This window comes from Gossypium raimondii, chromosome 10 (genome assembly GCF_025698545.1).
Source record: "Gossypium raimondii isolate GPD5lz chromosome 10, ASM2569854v1, whole genome shotgun sequence".
Lineage (NCBI taxonomy): Eukaryota > Viridiplantae > Streptophyta > Magnoliopsida > Malvales > Malvaceae > Gossypium > Gossypium raimondii.
In genome coordinates, this window is record NC_068574.1 from 41,147,595 (window position 1) to 41,173,278 (window position 25,684).

A 25,684-nucleotide genomic window follows, 5' to 3' on the forward strand; every position below is an offset into this window, starting at 1 on the left:
ATATTATAAAAACAAATGCAACATAACTTAACAATATTTGCATTACAAACAATGAATTAAACCATTAGAAAATAAACACTATAAATATTTATACGATAGTCTTTTTATTAAGTAAACATACCAAAATTTCTGCAGCTTCAGGAGTCATAGGAGATCCATCTTTCTTCCTATGTGTAATGTCAAAAAGCCGAAGGCGTCCAACTTTTTTACCGGATGGCAGTTCCTACAATATAGTAGTAAAAATATTATTTAATGGAAAGTATTAAATATTTGACACTATTAATAAATTCAAAATACCTCGACCTCAGCTACATAAGCAAAACTTTTCGACCCAACAGTGTGAGTGAATTTCTGTTTTTGCCTGCTGCTTTTTCCAACTCGTTCACGATCCTATGTTATGAAATTATTATTACGTATATAGTAAATACTATAAACCGAAATAATTATAAGAGTTTGGAAGTACGTAATACCTCTCATTTCTTTGAATTCCATAATCTAACCGCATCTTCCCATTGGTACCTCAGCATTCCCGGGGGGACATTTTGCAATTTCTCTTCAAGGGTTATTTTTGTCTTAAAATAATCTTTCTTTAAAGTATTTTTATGGTCTCTCCATCTTTTTCCTAATGCCTTCTTTACATAAGTATCCGAGACCTCTAAAGCAAACCTCACCTACAAAAAACACAAGTTAAGAAAGTAAATATAAATGAAACTTAAACCCAAGTATTATAAATGACATTAATGTTTTGTTACCTTAATATTATCGAGAGCTTGATTTTTGTTACTATCAGCCATTTGATGCCATGACTCGTAGTTGATAGGTAACATATTTACATTTCGTGCTAGAATGCCCAAATATCCTGCTAAAAGTCGAGCTTATGATCCAACAGGCTGACCAAAACTGTTTCTACAGACTTTGACACGCTCGACTGGATCTAACTCGTATAAATCTTTAAGTAGTGTACGTCCTTGACCTCTGCGCGTCCCACCACTTTTAGCTGAAAAATGGTATATTATAATATAAGAAATTGAAAAAGAAATCAACAATAAGTCAACACGCATGTAAATTAAATGTAAAATTACTTTGAACTTTTGTAGGTTCGTCTGGTGTAATCGAAACATTCAAAGATCCAATAGCAGTCTGTTGTTCACTATTTGTTTCTTCCGAGTTTGGAGTATTTTGAACAATGCTTAGATCTTGCAATTTTCTTCTAGGCATTTTATCTGCAATACACATAAAATAGTTGAAAATTTAGTAACTAATTAAAACAATAACAACACATATAAAATAGTTCAAATATTTAATAAGAGCAAGATTTGAATTATTATATTACATAATAATTAAAAAATCGTAAAATCTTACTACATCATAATTCGTAAATATCTTCATCCATGTAGCGTGTAGACTTCACCGCTTCTCCATTCGGCTCTTCATGAGGTACATTTCTTCCCGGTTCAGTAAAAGCATTTCCACCGAGATTACAATCCTCAGGTGCCACAAAGTCGGCTGGGAACGACTGCAAACCATGATTGTGCATATTAAATGCATTCCGCAACATACCTTCCATGCCATCCCCTCTAACAGACTGATGGTAAGCAGTACCAGGATAAGATACATCCATCGTTGAAGAGGAAGTACTAGGCGGGCATTCTCCATGAAAAAAACCATTGTTTATAACCCCGAACAAACTCATCTACAATTAGATGCTCGTATATAACTTCACGATAATGCCAGTTAATGTTGACACACTTCTTACACGGGCAAAGAATCATGTTCTCTTGGCTTGCATATTGAAATGTAAAATCTAGAAAAGTTTGTACTCCATTCCAATAATCGTTGCTTACCCTTGACAAATTCATCCAAGACTGGTCCATTTTGTTGTTCTTGAAATCTAAAGTTCACAATAAATTACATGGGTAATCATCGTTACTTATAAGTATAATTAAGTTATGTAACTTATGATAAGAATATATAATTATGTATTATGCAAGTTATGTAAGTTATGATATGATATATATAAGTTGTTAAGTTATGTAAGTTGTGTGAGTTATGTAGATTATGATATGATACATATAAGTTATTAAGTTAGGTAAGTTATGCAAGTTATGCAAGTTATGTAAGTTATGATATATATAAGTTGTTAACTTATGTAAGTTATATGAGTTATGTAGATTATGATATGATGTATATAAGTTATTATTCACTAATTTATGAGATACATTTAAGTTACGGTATGATATATATAAGTTATTAAGTTATGTAGACTATGATATGATACATATAAGTTATTAAGTTAGGTAAGTTATCCAAGTTCTGTAAGTTATGATATATATAAGTTGTTAACTTATGTAAGTTATGTGAGTTATGTAGATTATGATATGATATATATAAGTTATTATTCACTAATTTATGAGATACATTTAAGTTACAATATGATATATATAAGTTATTAAGTTATGTAAGTTATGTGAGTTATGTAGATTATGATATGATATATATAAGTTATTAAGTTAGGTAATTTATGTGAGTTATTTAAGTTATGGTATGATATATATAAGTTATTAAGTTTTGTAAATTATGTGAGTTTCCGGATTATGTGATTTATTTAAGTTATGGTTTGATATATATATAAGTTATTAAGTTAGGTAATTTATGTGAGTTATTTAAGTAATGGATGATATATATAAGTTATTATGTAAGTTATATGAGTTATGTATATTATGTGATTTATTTAAGTTATGGTTTGATATATATATAAGTTATTAAGTTATGTAAGTTATGTGAGTTATGTAGATTATCAATTTAATGATAGTGAAAATTTTATCATACTTTGCCGATTGAAATCAATTTAATTAAATTCTAATAAAAAAGAGCTTTTTTTTTGGCAATTTCAAAATCGAAATTAAAAATTTGACAAGTGTATTTATCGTATATCTTTGCAAAATATGCCATACACTAAATTTAGACTAGATCGATTTTTTAAAAGTTTACTCACAATTATTTAGAAAAATAGGTTTTATAGCAACCATTTTCATTAAGCATAATCCTTTAAGTCAAAAAACAAATTTGATTTTGATGGACTGTAGCTGCAGTTTTGACCTTATTCCAAATTTAGCTTTTAGGTTATTGTGAGCAATAACACATTCTCTTTGTAAACTTATTCAATTCATATAAACTTTAAATCAATTCATTTTCACAAGTTGATAAACCAAAATTATGCAAACAAAAATTAAGAAATAATAACTTTCACAGGGAGAAAATAAAAACTTCATTATTTAAATGAGTGAAAGTAACTTTAATATAAAAAATACAATTTAAAAGAAATTATGTCTTTATCGATGAACCAAACCGATTGAAACCAGTGAAATATTCGGTTCAATTTGACTTCAATTTGGATCTTTAAAAACTGTATAAAATTGTATAATAATTGCAAATATATTCCATAACCAAAACTAATTCAGACAACACTTAGTAGAAAATGGGGCAAAAAATAACTTGTAGCAACCTTACCCACAGCATTAACCAGAAACATTAACCAGAACTTGCAGCAAAAAAGAACTTGCAGCAACATCTACCAAATTCCTAAATAAAACAGTCCCAACTACAAAAATGGATAATTCAAACGTAAATTTGAATAACGAAAAAAATAGAAAATAAAGGATTAACTAACCTCCTACTTATCTACTATTTCTATGTACTGCTTCAAACCAGTGAGAGCTACCAAATTTGCAGACTAGATTACTGAAACTTAACGCCTACAATCAAAATGGAAAGAAAAAACTAAGAAAAACTACTGCTCTGCCTTTGCCTGACAAAACTGCTAAAACTGCATGAGAAGGTAGCCAATAATATGATATAACGATATATTTTAAAATAAATATACAGAAAAATCATCATGCCACCTTGGAAAATTAAAATTAAATGATTGTACTTATCATTTTAAGACTTATCATCTAAGACATCAACTTAATTCAGACAACACCGTATAAATATCTCTCATTTTAATTAAATTTTGAGTTTTGGAAAATTAGATTATAACATACTTATAATCTAAGACATCAACTTAATTCGACAACACTTAGTAGAAAATATACACCAAAAATAACTTCATCCTATTAGAGGTGTTACTTTTTTCTATTGCCCCGGCAATTTAAAACCTAAGCTTTATTTTTCTTTGCATTTTAGCTTTTGTTATGAAAGGAGAAAGAGAAAGCAGAAGAAAATAAAGAAATTAAAGGAAAAAAATTTAAAGGAAAGGGAAGTTAAAAGAAAATAAAACAAGAATTAAATTTTTAAAGATCGGTGACCAAAACGTAAATTAAACCACATATTAGAATTACTTGATCCTACAAACAAATTAAAATTATATATCAATACAAGATACATTCAGGCATTCGAAATGATACATTTTATTGTCAAAATGTAACAGTAAATTGTTAAAACCCTAAATAGACCAAAGATTTAAAACTAAAATTAAGAGAGAAGAAGGAAGGTACCTTTAGGAAGATGAAGATAAATCAAGTCACTTCCGAACAGATTCCAATCGTGACACTGTGGAATGCGAACGTCTTTAGCGACCGAAAGCCCTAAAAACAGTTTTAAATTCACTGAATTATACAAGACAATGACTTTGAAATAAACAAAAAATTAATATCTAACAATAATAACCCAAACCCTAACACCTAAAAAAATGGAAATTAAACTGGTTCAAGCTTACCCAAAAAACAAAATCTCCTCTACTCTGTCTTTGTCTAACTGTTATGATGAAACCGAAACAGATGATCCCAATAAGTAAACCGAAAAAATGAAGAATCGAAGAAACCAATGCTAGTTATGCAGGTTCGACAATGTGAATGAGTGCAATTAGGGATTTGGCAGAGATTTCGAAGGGGAGTTAGGGATTTGGAAGGGAATTAGGGGCTGGGTGCGGGAAAGGGTTCAGATCAACTGTGATCTGGAAGAAAACGACGACGTGCTGAACAATTATTATGTTCCTAAAATGAAACGGCGACGTTAAGAAAAAAATATTAACACATTTTTGCGGCGTTTTTGCTAAAAACGCCACTACAGTTTACCATTTGCGGCTATTCTGAGAAAAAGCGCCGTTAATAACTTAAAATACGTTAAGCAAACGACGTCATTTACGTACACTTTTTTATACATATTTTGCGGCGTTTGTAGAACAACGCCGCTACTGAATACCTTTTGCGGCGTTTTAGATAAAAATGCCACAATAAACAAATTCCTGTAACCAAACAACGCCGTTTTGTATAACTTTTAAGACATTGTTGCGGCGTTTTTGGTTCAAACGCCACAATTGTTAAAATTTTTAAAATTTTTAATAGTTTTATAAAATTATAATTTGATACATTAATATGACATTATTTTTAATTGTTAAATTTTCTAAACTTTTCATATGACATTATTTAATTGTTCAATTTTAAAATTTAATATAATGATGGAAGACAATTCTTCCTCTACTATTAACAAATAATTTAATTTCAAGATCTTAAAATTTTAATAATTCTACTAATTATTTTTAAATTAGTTTTTTTAAAGTATGAAGATTAAATTCTAATGAATTAAAGTAAAAAAATTAACTTTTCTTTTTCATATATAAAAGAGAAGTCAATTTATAATTTAAAAAAAGAGGATAAAACCCTAAACCCTAAATCCAAGACCCTGAGCAGTCGAATACCCTAAAACCTTAAAACCCATAAACCATATAAAATGTAAATTATAATACCCTAAACCCTAAAACATAAACTCTAATCCCTAAAACCAAAAACCTTCACTGTATTAACTAAACTCTAAACCTTAAAACCCTTAACCAGAAGCCTTAAACCCTAAACCATAAATATACACCCTAAACCCGAAATATGATATTACAAGAGACAAAAGACATTAAAAAAGAATCTTAAACACTAAATCTCAAACCCCAAACCCTAAACCCCAATCCCAATCCCAATCCCAAACCTTAACCCTAAACCATACACAAAACTCTAAATTCTAATTTGAAACCCCAAACCTCTAACCCCTAACCCAAATCTTAAATCCTAAACCATTTAATATATATAAAGTTTATCTATTATCTCTTAAATAATTTAAACTATAATCATAATTTTAATATATTAAAATTAATATTATCTCTTTTACAATTATATAAGAAATTATTTAATATATAAATTAAAAAATACTAATTAATCTAAACCCTAAACCTCTAACCTATATCCTTTAAACCCTAAATTAAAAAATAAATAATCTAAACCCTAAACCCTAACCTAACCCCTAATCCCTAATCCCTAATCCCTATAAATCCTTAACTTTTAACCCCTAACCCCTAATCCCTAAACCTTAAATCGCAACCCTTAAACCATAATCCCTAAATTCATACTCCCTAAACCTTACACTATTAACTCCTAAACCGGCCTTAAATCTTAAATTAATCATATACCCTAAACCAAAAACCCTAAACTATAGTGATAATTAATTCAATATTTTAAAATTAATACTATCTCTTTTACGATTATATAAGAAATTATTTAATATATAAATTAAAAAAACAATCAGTAATGTACCCAAAAAATTTTAAAATTGTTTTAAATAATAGTATTTTAATTTTTCCATTTTTAACAAATATTTTTCTATATTTTTTATTTCAAATTATTTCTACGTGTCATTATTTCAAATTTATCCATTTTTAACAGATATTCAATTAAAAATAAATTGAATTTTAATTAATATAAATAAACCAATTAAATAGTAAATAGATAGATAAAATGTTTTTGCGGCGCATTTTCAAAAACGCCGCTATAGCCCTGAGCATTAGCGGCGCTTCTTGGAAAACGCCGCTATAGCCCCAAGCATTAGCGGCGCTTTTTCAAAACCGCCGCTAAAGACCCGAGCATTAGCGGCGCTTTTTTAAAAACGCCGCTAAAGACCCGAGCATTAGCGGCGCTTTTTCAAAAACGCCTCTAAAGCCCTGAGCATTAGCGGCGCTTTTTCAAAAACGCCACTAAAGCCCCGAAAGGTCAGAAAACGATGTTGTTGGGCTTAAGTTTTTTGCAGCGTTTTTCTAATGCTCAATTTTAGCGGCATTTGGACGAAAAACGCAGCTAATGCTCGATCTTTAGTGGCGTTTTACGTAAAGTGCCGCTAATGCTAGATTTTTAGCGGCGTTTTTCGTCCAAACGCCGCTAAAAATGCCGCTAAAAGTCTGTTTTGCTATAGTGGTTATTTTTATAATTTGATGTGTCAAACATATTATCACATGTGCAATGCTAAGTCAGTTTGTTATTTTCACATATTACTCACCAAAAATTAATTAATAGATTTAACGACTGTGTTTGCATTGAGATTAAAAATTTGAAATTAAAAAAATATAGTCACTAAGAATAATCAAATCGGTGAACGTGGACTAAATCTATAACTATGCACATAGTACAGGACTAATGACATAATTTAACTAAATAGATTTAACTGTAACATTGGATAAGAATTAAAATTGATCAAATTAAAATATGGAGTCTAATAGCATAATTTGACCTAAAAGATACATTAGTTTTGAACAAGAAGAAAGCCTTTTGATCATGTGATATATTATACAACCAGTTTGTTGAGTTGGCAAAGATCAAATACTTGACTTCTATGGTTACCTTAGATTTCTGACATCAACAGTCTTCATTGAAAGTCAAGACATGCCATGACCCTGAAATGAGTAGTATAAGAACAGTGAGAACTATATTGTTAATTCATAATATAGTTTGTCTGTCAGATATTGTGTAGTCACATGCACTTACAGAGTTAATGATTTTCCACATTTGTTTGAGAACCGAAAAGTGTATAAATGGACCTCCATCGCTTATCAAACACCAATGGACCAAACACACTCCAAAAGCCGATAACAAATCCGACTACTAACCCGAACCAGAACCAGTCTGTTTCATTTTCATTGCCGTTTCCACCTCCATGCCCAACACCGTGAATTGTACCATTTTCAGGACACATATTAGGAACTGGCAATCCACAGAGTTGATTGCCTTCGTAACACGATGAATTGAAGCTTTGTAACTGAGTGCTCGAAGGGATTACTCCGGACAAATTGTTGAAAGACAAGTTCAAGTGGCTCAAAAATGTCAGATACGACATGCTTTCAGGTATTGAACCAGACAACTTGTTTACAGAGAAGTCAACAGATTCCAGTGATCTCAACTCACGAATTCTGTCAGGAATTGTTCCAGACAAAAGATTATGGGACAAATTCAATGTCTGCAATTCGAATAAGCTTGTTACTTCCACGGGGATCTCTCCTGATAATTTGTTGTTAGACAAATCTATGCTTCTCACCAAGTTAAGGTTTGTGCCATACTCTAGCATTTGACCTTTCATCACAAGTGTTGCAACAAAAGTGCCTGCACTAATCACATAAGATATAGCAGTTCCCATCGAGCCATTAAACTTTGCCATTGCTCGAAACTTACTTACACATCTTGGTATACTTCCAATGAGATTGTTATCGGCAAGGTCCAAGACTTGGAGAGAACCAATAGTACAGAGCTCATCCGGTATGTACCCAGAAAACTTGTTCGAACGAAGGCTCAAGACTACCAGCTTTCGAAGGCTATCGCCTATCCATCGAGGGATGCTCCCATGCAATTCATTCTCACCAGCATCAAGTAGGATTAAATCTGTGCAGTTGTTCAATGACAACGGAATTTCTCCAGACAGGTGGTTTTTCTGAAGATGCAATGATACAATGGACTGTAGAGTTCCCATTGAGCTTGGAATGCTTCCATTAAGTCTGTTGTTACTTAATTTTATGACCTGTAAATTCTGCCAATTCAGCCAACAATCTGGAATCCCCCCAGATAGAACATTTCCACCAAGATTAAGAATTACTGTTCCCATGGTCTCCTTCAACTTATAACATAAAAGAGGTGAAAGAGATCCTGAGAAATTATTATTTGACATGTCTATAAAAAACACATTGGGAGAAATTTGAGCTAAAGGGCCACTCAAAAGATTAAAACTAAGGTCAATCACTGAATCAACCGACATAGCCCAAGGTATACCAGGAATCTGCCCATGGATTTGGTTGTGTGAGAGATTCAAATATTGGAATGGGGAGGAGAAATTCCATAACCAACCAGGAAGGCTATCAGAAATCCTTGAGCCAGAGATATCTAGATACCTTAGATGTTTTTGTGAATGAAGCCACAAAGGAAACATTGAACCTACATTCCAAGACCTCAATCCTAGGAGTTCAATTTCGAAAGGAGGAATCCAATCAGGACTGACTCTTAAAACAAAAGAGTTCTTAGAAGCCTGAAAAACTTTCAATTTCGGAAGATTGCCGATGTGAATTTCCGAAACAACACCCTCCAACAAATTAGTAGAAATATCAAGGATTTCCAAATTTGTAAGTTTTCCAATGGAACTGGGAAGCTGCCCTTTCAATTGATTCTGATCAAGTTCTAAGACTCTCAAGGAAGAAAGCTCTCCAATGGAGATTGGAATGGGACCAGAGACAGAGTTTCCAGACAAATGTAGTTCCTTCAAACTTTTGAAGTTCCTAAGTTGATTGGTTAACTGACCAGACAGATGACACCCACTTAAATCCAATTTATCTAATTGATTAGAGACACATCCAGACAAAACTGCTAAAATGGTTGATACATCTTGATTCAAGTTAAGCTCTGAGAAAACGATTGACTTTAGGTTACAAAGATTTCCCATTGTTATTGGAATCGGTCCTTCAAGTTCATTATCTGAGAGGTCAAGGTCAATGGCAGAAGTCATGTTTCCTATAGCACTTGAAAGCTTACCTCGGAATTTGTTAGAGCCAAGATTGAGAAACTGGAGAGAATCAAGACTATACAACGACTCAGGTATCGACGAATTAAAAAGGTTATTAGAAAGATCAAGGTGTCTAAGGGAAGTCATATTTACAAGGCCATGAAATATGGATCCTCCCAAACTATTCTCAATATCATTTAAAGAAAGGTCAAGAATTGCAAGAGATGATAGATTAAGATGTGTGGGTGGAGGAACTTGTGGAAGCTGACAACCTGACAAATATAAATTTTTCAAGAAAGGAAGTGTGTTCAGTACTTGCAACCAATTGGAAGCCTGTGCAAGGTCCACAGCACTCAAATCAAGGTGTTCTATCAAGGAAAGACCAGACAACCATTGGAGATCGGTAACATAGAGATTATCTTCAATATCTGCTCTAAGATTAAGGTACTCCAAACTTGAGAGATTTCCAAGTTGATTAGGGACCAAGCCTCCGAATCCAGCTTTGGAGAGGTCAAGGTGTCTCAAACTCTCAATACAACCTATGAAGTCGGGAATGGGAATACCTCCAAACCCATTCTGGCTTAAATTCAAATAACTCAAATGCGTTAAGTTAAGCAAAGAAGGGTTTATCTTACCTCTTAGCTTAGACCTCTCCGTGGCTTCATTTTCAGCATCACTGCCATAATCATCCAGAAGAGGTCGAGGATTTGCAAGATGGAGCTCAAGCACATGGGCCGTCACATTGTCACAAACAACCCCATCCCACTGACAGCAATCTCCATGACCATGATGAAGAGACCAAGAGCTCAATCGGTTTGCACCATCTGTGACATCATGTTTGAACATGAGAAGGGCTTGCCTCTCACTCTCAATGCAACCTTCATTAATATTAACGGTTGCTAGACTGAGAAACAAAAGCACTAAAAGAACACTCATTGATATTTCAGTTGTTAAAACAATTAATGAAGAAACCAAACTATGAAAGGCAACGTTTATAGAGTTCCTATTTATAGTATCATATCTAACAGTAATGTTTTTAACCATTAATCAAGCTAGCCAATTACGTTCAATATTCATCTTAAAACTTGGTAGCTTATATGGAATGTGACAGCGAAAATGACAATGGGTTTGAAGTGCTAAAAGCAAAAGACTAGAAGAGTATGGTTTTATATATATTGTAATCACACCATTTTTCTCAACATTTTGGCTTCAAAGTCAAATGCATGCAATTCTTACCCATTTTTTAGTGGACGGGATAGACACGCCCAAAGCTTTAGACTTGATCGAAGAGTAACTGATGACTGTTCCAAATCCAAACTTTGTGTTTTTTGGTTGGAAAGATTTGTTTTACTTCGGACTGCTTTTTCCACACTCATTAGCTTCCCTTTTCTGATCAATTCCGTGATTGTCGTTTCTGTAGAACGTTGATCGGTGAACCAATGGATTGTATTTGGCTGAGTTTTGATGTAAATATTAAATTAAAAGAAATGATTTGGATTGAAAATTGATGGACACCTAACCAAAGACTAATATAGGCAGGGGAAGTGAGAAAAAATTTTGAGAGTTGGAATTAAGTTATAAATTTTAATAAGAGTTAAGATAAAATTTTATTTTTTTATTGTTTAATATTTTTATAAATTTTTAAATAATTAAATTAAAATATTATTATTTTTAAGAGTAAAGTGTAATTTTATTATTATTAATTTATAATTTTATACATTTTAAAAGGTAAAATGTACAATTTTAGAAAGTCAAAGTCTTGGTTGCTCCCCTCTCGCTCTCCTTGAATATAAGACCTAACCTTGTAATATCAATGATACAAGTTGAGCTAAGCTTCAATTGATATATACTTCTTTACTTTAAAATTATACTTAAAAATAGTAGATTATTTTTAAAATATTAAAAATATTTAACTGTATTTAAAAAAATTTATTTTATAAATTAATAATTATTATAAGAATTTGAAATATTAAGATATTGAAATAAAATTATTTTTAAAATATGAACATTTTAAATATACTTGTTAAAAAGTCTAGCATCATGTTGATTGAGTCTTAAGTTGATTGGTATGGGCATTATTGCTAATCCAAGAAAACGTGGGTTCGAGATTATTGAAACATATTATCCTCCTATTTATAGATTGAAGGACTATGGGTAGTTCTATATGACAAAAAGAACAGGTATGATTAGAACCTATAATAAAATTGATTAAAAAATCACATTATCATATGAAACTTATAAAATACTTTCAAACTTACAAAATACTTTAAAATGAAACTTATAAAATACTTTCAAACTTAAAAAATACTTTAAAATTCATATTTTTGTACAATAACAAAATTAGAAAGGAATGAACTAGGGACCTATTCTTTGCCCTTCTACATCCTTTATTTTTTGAACACAAGATAAAAGATGTCATATTAGAGCCTGAATTTTTTTTTGTTCAAGTTAATCCCTTAACTTGAAAATTGTTCCCACGTTAGAGCTTGAATTAGGCAATTATTTTAACATTGGTGCATGAAATTTTTTTGTCCAAATTAATCTTTGAACTCGGCAATTATTCCCATATGGAGGCTTTAACTTTTATTCATTAAACTTTTTTTGAAAGAAATATCATGAACTAGGAACAATTGCTAAGTTGGTATCCCAAATAGTGCAATAACCCAAACTCAATTAAAAACTGGTGGACACGTATGAGGTTCCACGTGAAGTTGAGCACACATGATCGTCAAACCACCTAACAATTGCTCGCTCATCAATTTTCCTTTACCTTTTTCTCACACTCTGGATCTGGGCATGTTATTTTCTAAACTAAACCGAAGTTTTCCAACAAGACTCAGTAGACACTTCTCTCTTTCAGCCCCAACATTCTTAAAAGACAATCAGACATCCATAGGAATCTCAAGTATTAAACCCCACAATTACAGAATTTCCGTTTTCATGAAAAATGGGCTTATCCAAGAAGCCCAGAATCTGTTTGACAAAATGCCTCAGAAGAACGTTGTTACGTGGAATACCATGATTCGCGGGTACTTTCTGAACGGGTTTTTCAGTAAAGCCATTGCTATGTTCCAGGAGACGCCAGAACGCGATATTTTTACGTGCAACATAGTGATTTCAGGGCTCATGCATGACCATGATGTGCAAGGTGCAAGGCAGGTTTTCGAAGGGATGGTTTGTAGAGATGTGGTGACATGGAATGCTATGATTGGAGGGTATTTTATAAATGGAATGTTGGATAAAGGGTTGAAGATTTTTGAGGAGATGCCCGTGAAAGATGTTATATCTTGGAACTTGGTCATTGAAGGGCTTGTGAAATGTGGAAAGCTTGACTTGGCTGAAGAGTATTTTAAAAGAATGAGTTATAGAGATGTTGCTTCATGGACTGTTATGATTTCAGGGCTTGCAAAAGCTGGAAGGATGGCTGATGCTTGTAAATACTTTGAAGAGATGCCAGTGAAGGATGTTCGTGCGTGGAATGTAATCTTAGAGGGTTATATAGGGATTGAGTGTGTTGACTTAGCAGAAAGTATTTTTCATGAAATGCCTGGGAAGGATTTGGATTCCTGGAAATTGTTAATAAATGGGTTGGTTAGATGTAGAAGATTAGTAAATGCTTTGGGTTATTTCATGAAAATGCCCACAAAATGTTGTAAAACATTGAACTCAATCTTGTTGGGGTTGATAAGAAATGGACATGTCAAGGAAGGTCATGCATTTTTGGAGAAACAACCGTATAACAATGTTGTTTCTTGGACGAATGTTGTTGTTGGATACTTTGGAATAGGTGAGGTTAGGAGTGCGGTTAAAGTTTTCGAATCGATGCCAATTCGAGATGTGACCATGTGGAATGTGATGATATGTGGACTAGGAGAAACTAATTTTGGTGAAGAAGGATCTAAGTTTTTCATCAGAATGAAGGAATCGGGTTTTCACCCTGATGAAGCTACATTTACTAGCATTCTCACCATCTGTTCGAATTTGCCAAGCTTAGACCTCGGAAACCAGATTCATGCGCAGGTAGTTAAATCAGGTTTAAATCATTTCACCGCCATTTCAAATGCATTGGTCACTATGTATGAAAGATGTGGCAACATGCACTCTGCTTTGCTCGAGTTCATTTCCATGCAGAGACATGACGTTATTTCTTGGAATTCTATAATATGCGGATTCGCTCACCATGGAAATGCTGAAAAAGCTCTCGAGATGTTTGAACGAATGAGATTAACTGATGTTAAGCCTAACCACATAACTTTCATCGGTGTATTATCTGCCTGCAGCCATGCTGGTCTGATTGACAAAGGTAAATACTACTTTGATTATATGAAAAGTAAATGCTCTCTTCAGCCAACAACAGAGCATTATACTTGTATTGTGGATCTGTTGGGAAGATTCGGACTCATAGATGAGGCAATGAGTTTTCTTAATCAAATGAGAGCCGATGGTATTGAAGTTCCGGCTAGTGTTTGGGGAGCTTTGCTTGGAGCCTGCAGAATCCATAATAACATGGAGTTGGGGGTGATAGCTGCTGAGAGAGTTTTGGAAAAGGAACCTCGTAACTCAGGCATATACTTAATATTAGCTGAAATGTATCTTTCTTGTGGACGGAGAGATGAGGCCGAGAGCATTCGAGCTCGCATGGAGGAGAAGGGGGTGAGGAAGCAACAGGGCCGTAGTTGGGTTGAGGTAAACAATAGCAGCTAAGAGAACTTGATCATATTGGTGAGCAACTCGAGTTTAGCATTATGATATTTCAATCCTAAATCCAAACGAAGTTAAATCCATTTCAAATATTTTAACAGGTTTAAAAGTTTTGTAAATCAAAATTTTCTTTATTCCAACGAGTGATTTCACCATTAAAATCTCTTTATCTTTGCAGTGACCCTATTTATTCTCAAACCAGTGGAGTATTTTCTATCTTTTTCCACGCATTTTAGCTTTCAGTGAAAAATCATGAAAGCTTCTAAGGCAAATCCCAAAGCTCACATTTGTTTAAATCAGCCTCATCAATGGTGATAGCATAGAATTTGGAACTGAGAACGTTTGGTAAAGATATCAAGTTATTAATTCTTCGGCTATGGGGTGGAATTGTAATCCTAGGGATAATTACATTTGTTCATCTTCCTTGATAAGTCTTGAAATGTTTTTCATTAGAAACCCTTAATTCAACGATAAAAACCTCAATGAAATCGCTCTATAAAAAATTTGATTTCTTAGTAATTGAAGAAAATAATGAAAACCCAAAACTACAAAGTAAATTCAAAGCTCAAAATGGAAGCAAGAAAGTGGCACAAGGAAGAGAAAATGAAAAGAAATAATGATCAGAAAAGCTTCGACTGTTAAAAATGGAAGGGGTTTTTTTTTTAATACAAGAATAGTAAACTATTTATTTTATTTTATTTTTATTTTGATGACCCAACCATTAATATTTTTGTTTTAGTTATACATTTTAAAAAAAGTTAAATATTTTAGTTACTTTTCCATTAGCTACCTAAGATAAGTTTAACATGGGCTTTATTTTTTGGCCTAATGATAAATTTAACATTTCAATATTTGCATATTCTATAAAAATATAATTGTTGAAAATACCCTCAATGTTTATGGATTTTTGGATTTGAACTATTAATCATTTCTTTATTGACAGTCTCAACATTACAATTTTTTAAAAATCAACTCAATTTTAACAGTAAATGCGAGTTGACCGTCAGTCAAACTGCAAGTCAACGAAGTAGTTTATGTGGCGTGCCACATAAGCACGAAGTTATAGATGACATCATCTATAAAAAAATTGTTTAACAATTTCTTTTTTTTTCATTTTGTTTCCTTTTTTTTTTTTGTTCTTCTCCTCTTTCTCTCTTCCCCTCTAGCTACTATTACAGTAAAAGAAAAACACAATGACCCACCACTATTTTCATCATAGCCCAAAACTGAATTTCATTCTTTCAATTACCCATTGCAATTACATTAAAAATCAAAGCAAACTCATTTCTAAATGAAACATTTAATCCATAAAAAAATACTTATAATCAAAGAAAAATACAAGTTCACCCCCAAATGAAAATGATAAAAATAAAATAAAAAACCTAGAAACAAACATTAGAAACACATTCATTTTAAACCCATAAGAACACGAAATAGAAAAAGAAATACTAATTATTGTTGTAATCCATTTCTTTAGCTTCCCTTTCAAAACTGAACCAAACCAAACCAACCCTTCTTTTCCTTCTTTCTTTTTTTTTTTGTAAAAAAAAGATAATTGTAGGTTACTCCTTGAGACCCTCGATTCCTCAGAGCTGTCGAAGAAGCTGTACAAAGAAATGGTTTGGTTCTATAATATCTCGTTATTCAATGACGCCGGAAACAATGATTTCGGGGTCAAAACTCTTATATGTGAAGTGTATTATTTAATTAATGCTTATAGAGTTATATGAGGGCCATATTAAAATATGGTTAAGAAATTATAATGTTTAGATAGTTAATTAAGTAAAAAGGATTAAATCGTAAAAGTGGTAAAAGTTAGTTGTTCTTAGTAAATTGAGTTTTATAGCTATAGAAACTTAGTTGGAGGCCTTAAATGGTAATTAAACCATTGCTAGTTATGTTGGATGGCTAGGGGTATGCATATTTGATGTTTTATAAGTTTAATTAAAGGGAATTTTGGTAATTTAATAAAAATAATAAAAGAAACAAAAAGATGATAAAACTATCATCTTCTTCAATTGTTCTCCTCCACCACCGAAACACCATGTTAGTGCAAGGTTAGGGTTCGGCCAAGCTTTGGTTGCATGCATGTGATTAATTTTTGTAACGTTCCTTGTAATTTTTATGTTTTTGAGATCGTTACAACTAGGTCTAGTTAACTCGTACATCCGTTTTTAAACTGTCAAATATTTTAAAAGGTGCCATTGATGAAACCTTATTGTTTTGGGTGTTATTTGATGGAGTGGAAATTTTAGCTGTTAATTTGAATTAGTCTATTAAGTAATTTTGTTAGTTTTTTATTAAAAGATTAAATTGGGTAAATATTAGAATTCATGGGAAAATATTTTTAATTTAGAATATAGTTGGGCTGGAAATAAGAGGATAAATATTTGGCTAGCATGAATAAATGGAAAATTTTTCTAAAATCGGAGATTTTAAGTTTAGGGACTAAATTGTGAAAATGTAAAAGTTTAAGGAAAATGTGTAGTTAATGAAAAATTAAGAGTCATATGTATTGAATTGAATGTGAATTTAATACATTATATTTATTTATTATATAGATCAAGATTTGAATAAAAAAGGCAATAACCGAGGAAAAGGAAAAATTGTAAGTAGTCCTGTGTTTAAATGGAGTGTTTTAGAGGTAAATTCATAGTTATTTGCTATTTAATGTGTTTAAATTGTAATTTATATGGTTATTATCTTGTTAGTTGATCTTTTTGAATGTACATGTGAGTATAATTGTTAGGAATGTAAGTATTATATATATACATGAGATTGAAGAGTAGTTATTAGTAGTGTTTCTTGGATATGAAATGAATTGTATGGGACTGTAATGAGTTCTAGTATGAATATGGAAATGTGAAGTGCTTTCATTGCACTTCGGTGCCCTTGTGAACACTTTGGTGTCCATGTTTGCACATTCATGCCCCTGAATGCACTTTGGTGCCCCTGATAGCACATTTGTGCCCCTGAATGCGCTTTGATGCCCTGGATAGCACATTTGTGCCCCTGATTGCACACTTGTCCTCCTGATTACACTTTGGTACCTCTGTTTTTGCATCTATGATTCCCTTGAAAATGAATGAAGTTCGAGTATTTAACCGGATAATGCTAAACTTGAATAAATGATATGAAGAATTACATGGAATGGACATATTCAAGTTATGATAAGTTCTTGAAAAGTTATAGACAAAGTAATTGGGAATTTTAGTTAACATGTTATAACATTTAGGTTATTCCTTACTAAAAACAAGTCAAGTAGAATGTACACTATGATCTTACTAAGTTATTTAAGCTTAACGATTTTTCTCATGTTATTTTATAGTTAATGGCTGCAAACGGCTCAAAAAATCAACATCAAAGCACACACTATCCATTTACTCTTGGTATCTTTTATATCTCTTTTTGGGTTGTGGCATTAATATAGGTTTTGTTGTAAGAAAGTTAACAATAGAAGTTTGGAAGATATAAAAAGTTATTTAGTATTGTGATTATGTTATGTGATGTTGAATGGTAAACTTTATTAGTATGAATAGAAGAAAATAGTATGGTTGGTTATGAATGTTGATTGAAGTGTGTTAATGGATAAATGTTTGGTGTATTGTTGGGTTATAATTGAGGTACCTATGAATGGTACATTAGTTTGAAGTCTAGGTTACTAATTTTGATATGTTTAAAGTGTAGGATTATGTTTGTTTTGGTCATTGAATGGTTAGTGTTTTATGTGTACCTTGTTGGGCAAGTTTTTGCTTGATTTTAGCTTGTTTAAGGAGTCAATTTGGTAGCACACGGCTTGGGCCACGGGATATCATACGATCGTGTGCCGCACACAGTCACCCCACACGGTCATGTGTGATCTTTTAGTTTTAATGCAGGTTTCACATGGTCTGAGACACAGGCTGAGACACGACTGTGTGTCTCAAGTCAGTGAGTTACACAGTCTATGACATAGCCTGGGACATGACCGTGTGTTCCTACTTCGAATGTTCACATGGTCTGATTTGTGTCACACGACCTAGCCACATGGCCTTGTGACCCATGTTTTCCAAATTTTCAAGTTTTCTCAAAAACTTTGATACAATTTGATCCCTTAATACTTTTAATCTAATTTTTAGGGCCCCGTAAATATGCAATAAAGCCCATGTGAATAATTATTCTATAAGTAGTTATGTTTGTATTTTAAATGAAGATTTGTTTTGATTCAAATTAAATTGTTCCGTTTGATTCTGTAACACTCTGATTCTTAATCTGGCAACGAAGACAGGATATGGGTGTTACATTTAGTGGTATCAGAGCTATGGTTTAATTGATCCTAGGATTAACGTAGCATGTATATTGTTTAGTATATACATGCCACATATACCCTGTGATAGTGTGATACTTTTGATTCACTCTAATATTGTATTTTCTTATAGATTCAAGATGTCGATTGATTCGAATCGGGTCGTAGTTAACAAAGCTGAAAGTAAAGTTCAAGCCTTAAATCTTGAAGCCAGTAATTGTGCATCAGTTTCATAGTCCTTTGGTGATGAGATGAGAAATGTGTTTTTCGAGATAATGAACCAATGGTTCAATGAATTTAAGCAAACAAATCATGTAACTCCATAACTTTTACCCCCTACTATGCCTCCTCCGGCACCTCTGTACCTTCAAAATTATGTACCTGTGATAGTTACCCGATTATCTATGGACAAAGTTCATAAATGTGGAGCTGAAGAATTTAGAGGCAAATTTGATGATGACCCAGCAAAAGTTGAGTACTAGTTAGTGAATACGAAAAGAGTTTTTGTGGAATTGATGTGCACTCCTGAAGATTGTTTGAGATGTAATGTGCCGTTCCTGAAAGATGAAGCATACTCATGGTGGGACACTTTGAGCACAATGACATCAAGTGGTCGTATTAATTGGGACTTCTTCCAAATTGAATTTAAGAAAAAGTATGTTAGCCGATTGTTTCTTAACAAGAAAAAAAAGAATTCCTTAAACTAAAACAAGGAAATCAATCTGTAGTTGAGTATGAACAGAAATTTATGTAATTAGGCAAGTATGCCAGTAATATAGTGTCAAATGAGGAAAAAATATGTATTAGATTTGGAGACGAGTTGAATAATGACATTCGTATGTTCGTGGCACCATTAAAGTTACGGGAATTTGTAGAACTTTCAGAAAGAGCTCAAAAAATTAAAGAAATTTGCAAGAGTAAACAACAATCAGATTTGAAATTTCAGATTTTAACAAAAGAGGTTCGTTTAAGTATGCTCAAAATTTTCCATCAAAGAAGTTTAGAAATGAAGCAAGTCGATCGACTACCCCTTCAGAGTTCACTGGAAGAGATAACCAAAGCAAAGCAATTTGAGTCTGTTAATTCTCCAACAGCTAGTGTTGGAAGCATGAGGAATGTTGAGAGAACTATCCCTATTTGTGATAATTGTGGCAAGAGACATTTTGGTGAATGTCGATCAAAGTTGGGAGCTTGTTTCCATTGTAGATCTATTGATCATTTCTTTCGTAATTGTCCAAAATGGCAAAATGATTTGGGCAATTAGACAAGCAAGCCTGAAGCAATTTCATAAAGAGGTAGACGACCTGAAAACGATAAAAATACTACTTCTAGTTGAGGAAAGATTAGTGATATGAATGAACGATCTGAAGCAAGAGCACCAACCAGAGCATACGCAATCAGAGTTCATGAGGAAACTACTGACCCAGATGTTATTGTTGTTACATTTTCTCTTTTTGATATTAATGTATATGCATTAATTGATCCTGGATCAATTCACTCTTATGTATGCACTACATTAGTAGACAAAAAGAATTTGCCTATTGTGTCCACTGATTACACTGTTAAGGTAACAAATCTACTAAGTCAATGTGTTTTAGTTAATCAAATCTATAAATCGTGTCTACTTAAAGTTTGGGGTTATGATTTTCCTGCTAGTTTGATGTTGTTACCTTTTGATGATTTTGATCTCATTTTGGGAATGGATTAGTTGTTTGAGCATGATGCAATGTGAGTTGCCAAAGGAAGCAAGTTAGTTTAATGCGTCCGAATGGTGAATTTGTTTGTGTTAAGGCAGATGGGACTGGTTGTACTACAAATGTGCTTTCAGCATTGTTAGCTCAAAAAATGATTAGAAAAGGATGTGATGCTTATTTAGCTTACGTTCTTAATTCTAAAGTGGCAGAATAAAAAATCGATCAAGTATCGATAGTCAAAGAATATGCTGATGTTTTTCCTGAAGAATTGCCTAGGTTGCTACCAACTCGGGAAGTTGAATTTGTGATTTAACTTGTGTTTGGAACAACTCCAATTTCGATAGCACCATACAGGATGGCTCCTATATAATTGAAAGATTTGTTAGATCATAGATTTATTCGACTGAATGTGTCACCTTGGGGTGCTCCAGTTCTGTTTTTGAAGAAGAAAGATGGGTTGATGAGACTATATATAGATTATCGACAGCTGAATCGAGTCACTATTAAGAATAAATATCCGTTACCACGTATTGATGATTTTTTCGACCAATTAAAAGGAGCTACAGTGTTTTCAAAGATTGATTTATGGTCTGAATATTACTAATTACGAGTTAAAGAGCCAGGTGTACCGAAAACTGCTTTCAGAACCCGATATAGTCATTACGAATTTCTAGTAATTCCATTTGGTTTGACTAATGCCACTGCAGCATTTATGGATTTGATGAGTAGGGTCTTTCAACCATATTTGGATCAATTTGTTGTAGTATTCATTAATGATATCCTGATATACTTGTTAAATGCGTTAGACCACGCTGAGCATCTGAGAATTGTGTTGCAAACTTTACGTGATAAGTAACTTTTTGCAAAATTTATCAAATGTGAATTTTAGTTGCGAGAAGTCAGTTTTCTAGGTCATGTTATTTCAACTGATGGTATTCGTGTTGATCCGAATAAAATATCTGCAATCTTTGATTGGAAAGTTCCAAAGAATGTTTATGAGGTTTGTAACTTTTTGGGTTTAGTAAGATATTATCGGTGCTTTGTTAAAATTTTTTCTATCATAGCCTCGCCGAAGACAAAATTATTGCAAAAAGATGTTACTTTTTTCGGGACCGATAAATGTTAGAAAAGTTTCAAGCAACTGAAAAGTATGTTATCTTTGTGGTTTAGGTTGTGTGTTGATGCAAATGGAAAAGTAATTGCCTATACCTCAAGACGGTTGAAGCCTTACGAGCGAAACTATCCGATACAAGGGTTTGGAACTGGTTACAGTAGTTTTTACCTTGAAGATTTGACAACATTATCGGGCCCTAGAAGAAAGTGTTACCATTTGGTAGACAGGGGAAGCTCAGTCCTAGATTTATCGGGCTGTATGAAGTTCTTGAAAGAATAGGATCGGTAGCATATCTATTGGCTTTACCTCCAGAACTTGACAGAATTCATAATGTTTTTCACGTTTCAATACTTCAATGATACCGGTCTAATCCGTCACATATTTTAACTATGGAAGAAATTGAATTACAGTCTGATTTAACTTTTGATGAAAAACATGTAAAGATCTTCACTCGAGAAATAAAAGAATTGAGACATAAATCCGTACCCTTGGTTAAAGTGTTATGGCAACGACATGGTGAAGAAGTGATGTGGGAAACAGAAGAAAATATGAAATCTCAGTATCCAAACCTTTTCACTAGTAAAATTTTCGAGGATGAAAATTTATTTATACAGGAGAGTTGTAATATCCTCTTATTCAGTGATGTTGAAAACACTGATTTTGAGACCACAACTCTGATATGTGAAGTGTTTTATTATTTAATTAATTCTTATAGAGTTATATGAGGCCATATTAAAATATGGTTAAGAAATTATAATGTTTAGATAGTTAATTAAGTAAAAAGGATTAAATCGTAAAAGTGGTAAAAGTTAGTTGTTCTTAGTAAATTGAGTTTTATAGCTATAGAAACTTAGTTGGAGGCCTTAAATGGTAATTAAACCATTGCTAGTTATGTTGGATGGCTAGGGGTATGCATATTTGATGTTTTATAAGTTTAATTAAAGGGAATTTTGGTAATTTAATAAAAATAATAAAGAAACAAAAGATGATAAAACTATCATCTTCTTCAATTGTTCTCCTCCACCACCAAACACCATGTTAGTGCAAGGTTAGGGTTCGGCCAAGCTTTGGTTGCATGCATGTGATTAATTTTTGTAACGTTCCTTGTAATTTTTATGTTTTTGAGATCGTTACAACTAGGTCTAGTTAACTCGTACATCCATTTTTAAACTGTCAAATATTTTAAAAGGTGCCATTGATGAAACCTTATTGTTTTGGGTGTTATTTGATGGAGTGGAAATTTTAGCTGTTAATTTGAATTAGTCTATTAAGTAATTTTGTTAGTTTTTATTAAAAGATTAAATTGGGTAAATATTAGAATTCATGGGAAAATATTTTTAATTTAGAATATATTTGGGCTGGAAATAAGAGGATAAATATTTGGCTAGCATGAATAAATGGAAAATTTTTCTAAAATCGAGATTTTAAGTTTAGGGACTAAATTGTGAAAAATGTAAAAGTTTAAGGAAAATGTGTAGTTAATGAAAAGTTAAGAGTCATATGTATTGAATTGAATGTGAATTTAATACATTATATTTATTTATTATATAGATCAAGATTTGAATAAAAAAAGGCAATAACCGAGGAAAAGGAAAAATTGCGAAGTAGTCCCTGTGTTTAAATCTGGAGTGTTTTAGAGGTAAATTCATAGTTATTTGCTATTTAATGTGTTTAAATTGTAATTTATATGGTTATTATCTTGTTAGTTGATCTTTTTGATTGTACATGTGAGTATAATTGTTAGGAATGTAAGTATTATATATATACATGAGATTGAGGAGTAGTTATTAGTAGTGTTTCTTGGATATGAAATGAATTGTATGGGACTGTAATGAGTTCTAGTATGAATATGGAAATGTGAAGTGCTTTCATTGCACTTCGGTGCCCTTGTGAACACTTTGGTGTCCATGTTTGCACATTCATGCCCCTGAATGCACTTTGGTGCCCCTGATAGCACATTTGTGCCCCTGAATGCGCTTCGATGCCCTGGAGAGCACATTTGTGCCCCTGATTGCACACTTGTCCTCCTGATTGCACTTTGGTACCCCTGTTTTTGCATCTATGATTCCCTTGAAAATGAATGAAGTTCGAGTATTTGAACCGGATAATGCTAAACTTGAATAAATGATATGAAGAAAACATAAGGTGAAAGGTTTTAATTTCAAAAACATTCACCCATTAAAGTAGTAAGTAATTCAAGTAATTCTCTTTTAATTTTTTATAAATTTGAGGTTAGGGACCAAATTGATAAATTTTAAAATTTTAGAAAGCTACCATTGTTAATTACTTGAAGAATTAGGCTTGAAATTGATAGATTTTAAGCTTAGATTATAAAAATGACTAGATTGTAAAGTTAATTTAGGTTGTTTGTAAACTTTGTTACATTAGGGACCAAATTGAATAAAAGTAAAAATTTTCATGAAATGATGTTGTAAGTATAAAATATAAAGTCCCTAATGAAGATATATGAAATCGATTTTAATTGAAGCTAGAAATTTAAAGTTATGCCTATCCCAAGTTTAGGGACTAAATTGAATAAAATGTAAAATATGAGAGAAAATCGAAAAGATAGAATTATAGGATCATGCATATCATGGAATATTATGAAAATGTTTGGTATTGGCTGATTATATAAAATAATTGTATAGATCAACATTTGGATCTTAATGGAGCTAATAGGGAAAAACTAAAATTGCAGATTAGTCTCGAAGAATCCACTCATTTTATGTTTTGAACAAATAAGTTTACATGAGACTTACTATCTCACTTTGTGTTATATGTGATCTTGTGTTTAATTCAATAAATATATGTTTGAATATAGTTGAAATACAAGTGAAATTGACATATATGGCTAGTAATGAATTGAATTGAAATATTATGTAATGAATGACTATTTTGTAATAATACTGGGTATATGTACAAATGTGAAAATACGAATGATTACATGATATGAAAATTAAAGATATGACCCTTTACAAGGTGTGATAAACATATATGTGTGTGAGCAATTATAGGGATGATATTGAAATATGTGAAATTTATGCTCGTGTGAACTTAGTAAATGTAACACCCCCATACCCGACTCAATCGCCGGGTCAATGTACTGGGATGTCACATTCGTAGCCGAAGCAACTATAGAAATTTCAGATTGATTTATCTTATTATTTGATTATTGAATACCACTTTACTCATTTTAGTAATAATTGAATTTATGACAAAACTATTTATGAGTTAAAAGAGCTCATTAAAACATGAAATTCAATCAAAGATAATAAAGTTTATAAAATTAACACAATTATTAAAGTTTTACAAATAAGACCATTGGAGGACTTACACTTTCTAAATTAGTTTACTTACTTTATGTATATCTCATATTTATTTATAAATTGTACCAATTAATTTAATTCTTCACTTAGTATTTCAAGTGTCTACATGTCATGCTTCATTACATACTTTCTATTTCAAGAATTTAGATTAAAATAAAATTTAATAAATTTTATTCACAACATATTTAATTCAATTTATTGAATACAAGTATGGTTTGTATGAAAACTTACCATTCTTTTCTGTCAAGAGTTTCTTCCACTTTTCCTCACTTCCATTTCTTTCTCATATTTCTCACTATCCTTCTCTTTTCTTCTAATTTTCTTCACTTTCATCTACCAATTTCTTGCTTCTAAATCGATGAATATACTCTCTAGGATCTCAACTTCATCTTTCCTCTTTGGTGTCTATGGAAATTTCCAAGAATTTTGGGTGAAATAGTGAGATTTATTGGCAAAGGACTAAATTCTGTACAAAGCAAAACTCCTCTCCTATTTGTATTGGTGTTGGACAGTTGAAGCATAGAGAATTGGAGTATTTTCTACAATTTTCTATAAAAACATCTTTAATAAAATATTATTAATTAATAAAATAATCTAACTTTAATTATTTCAATCCAATGACCATAATTTTTTCTTACTTTTGAATTTAATTCAATGGCCCAAATTTGTCCACAGCCAAGATATTTTCTTATAACTATCTTATTTAGGAAATGACTATTTTACACTTTTACTTTCTCTACAATTCCATCATTTTCTTAACAACTTTTTG

The 25,684-nt window shown here is 32.0% G+C and overlaps 2 protein-coding genes across 3 annotated transcripts; one reads left to right on the forward strand and one right to left on the reverse strand.

Annotated features, from left to right (window-relative positions):
- Positions 1–7,487: 7,487 nt before the first annotated feature.
- On the reverse strand, positions 7,488–11,180 carry LOC105775021 (receptor-like protein EIX1). Of its 2 annotated transcripts, XM_052621905.1 has the most exons (3): positions 11,032–11,180; positions 7,800–10,619; positions 7,488–7,708 (listed from the first exon to the last, which is right to left on the reverse strand). In XM_052621905.1, the coding sequence occupies exons 1-2, from the start codon at positions 11,033–11,035 to the stop codon at positions 7,804–7,806; spliced, it is 2,820 nt and encodes a 939-aa protein (XP_052477865.1). In that variant the 5' UTR covers positions 11,036–11,180; the 3' UTR covers positions 7,488–7,708; positions 7,800–7,803. The 2 variants fall into 2 exon arrangements, with proteins under 2 accessions (XP_052477865.1, XP_052477864.1); XM_052621904.1 differs by lacking the exon at positions 11,032–11,180 and having other exon boundaries at positions 7,800–10,812.
- Positions 11,181–12,484: 1,304 nt separating this feature from the next.
- LOC105778521 (pentatricopeptide repeat-containing protein At4g02750) lies at positions 12,485–14,871 on the forward strand. The gene is made up of 2 exons (XM_012602247.2): positions 12,485–14,517; positions 14,675–14,871. Exon 1 carries the CDS (start codon positions 12,517–12,519, stop codon positions 14,497–14,499), a length of 1,983 nt encoding a protein of 660 aa, XP_012457701.2. The 5' UTR covers positions 12,485–12,516; the 3' UTR covers positions 14,500–14,517; positions 14,675–14,871.
- Positions 14,872–25,684: the final 10,813 nt, after the last annotated feature.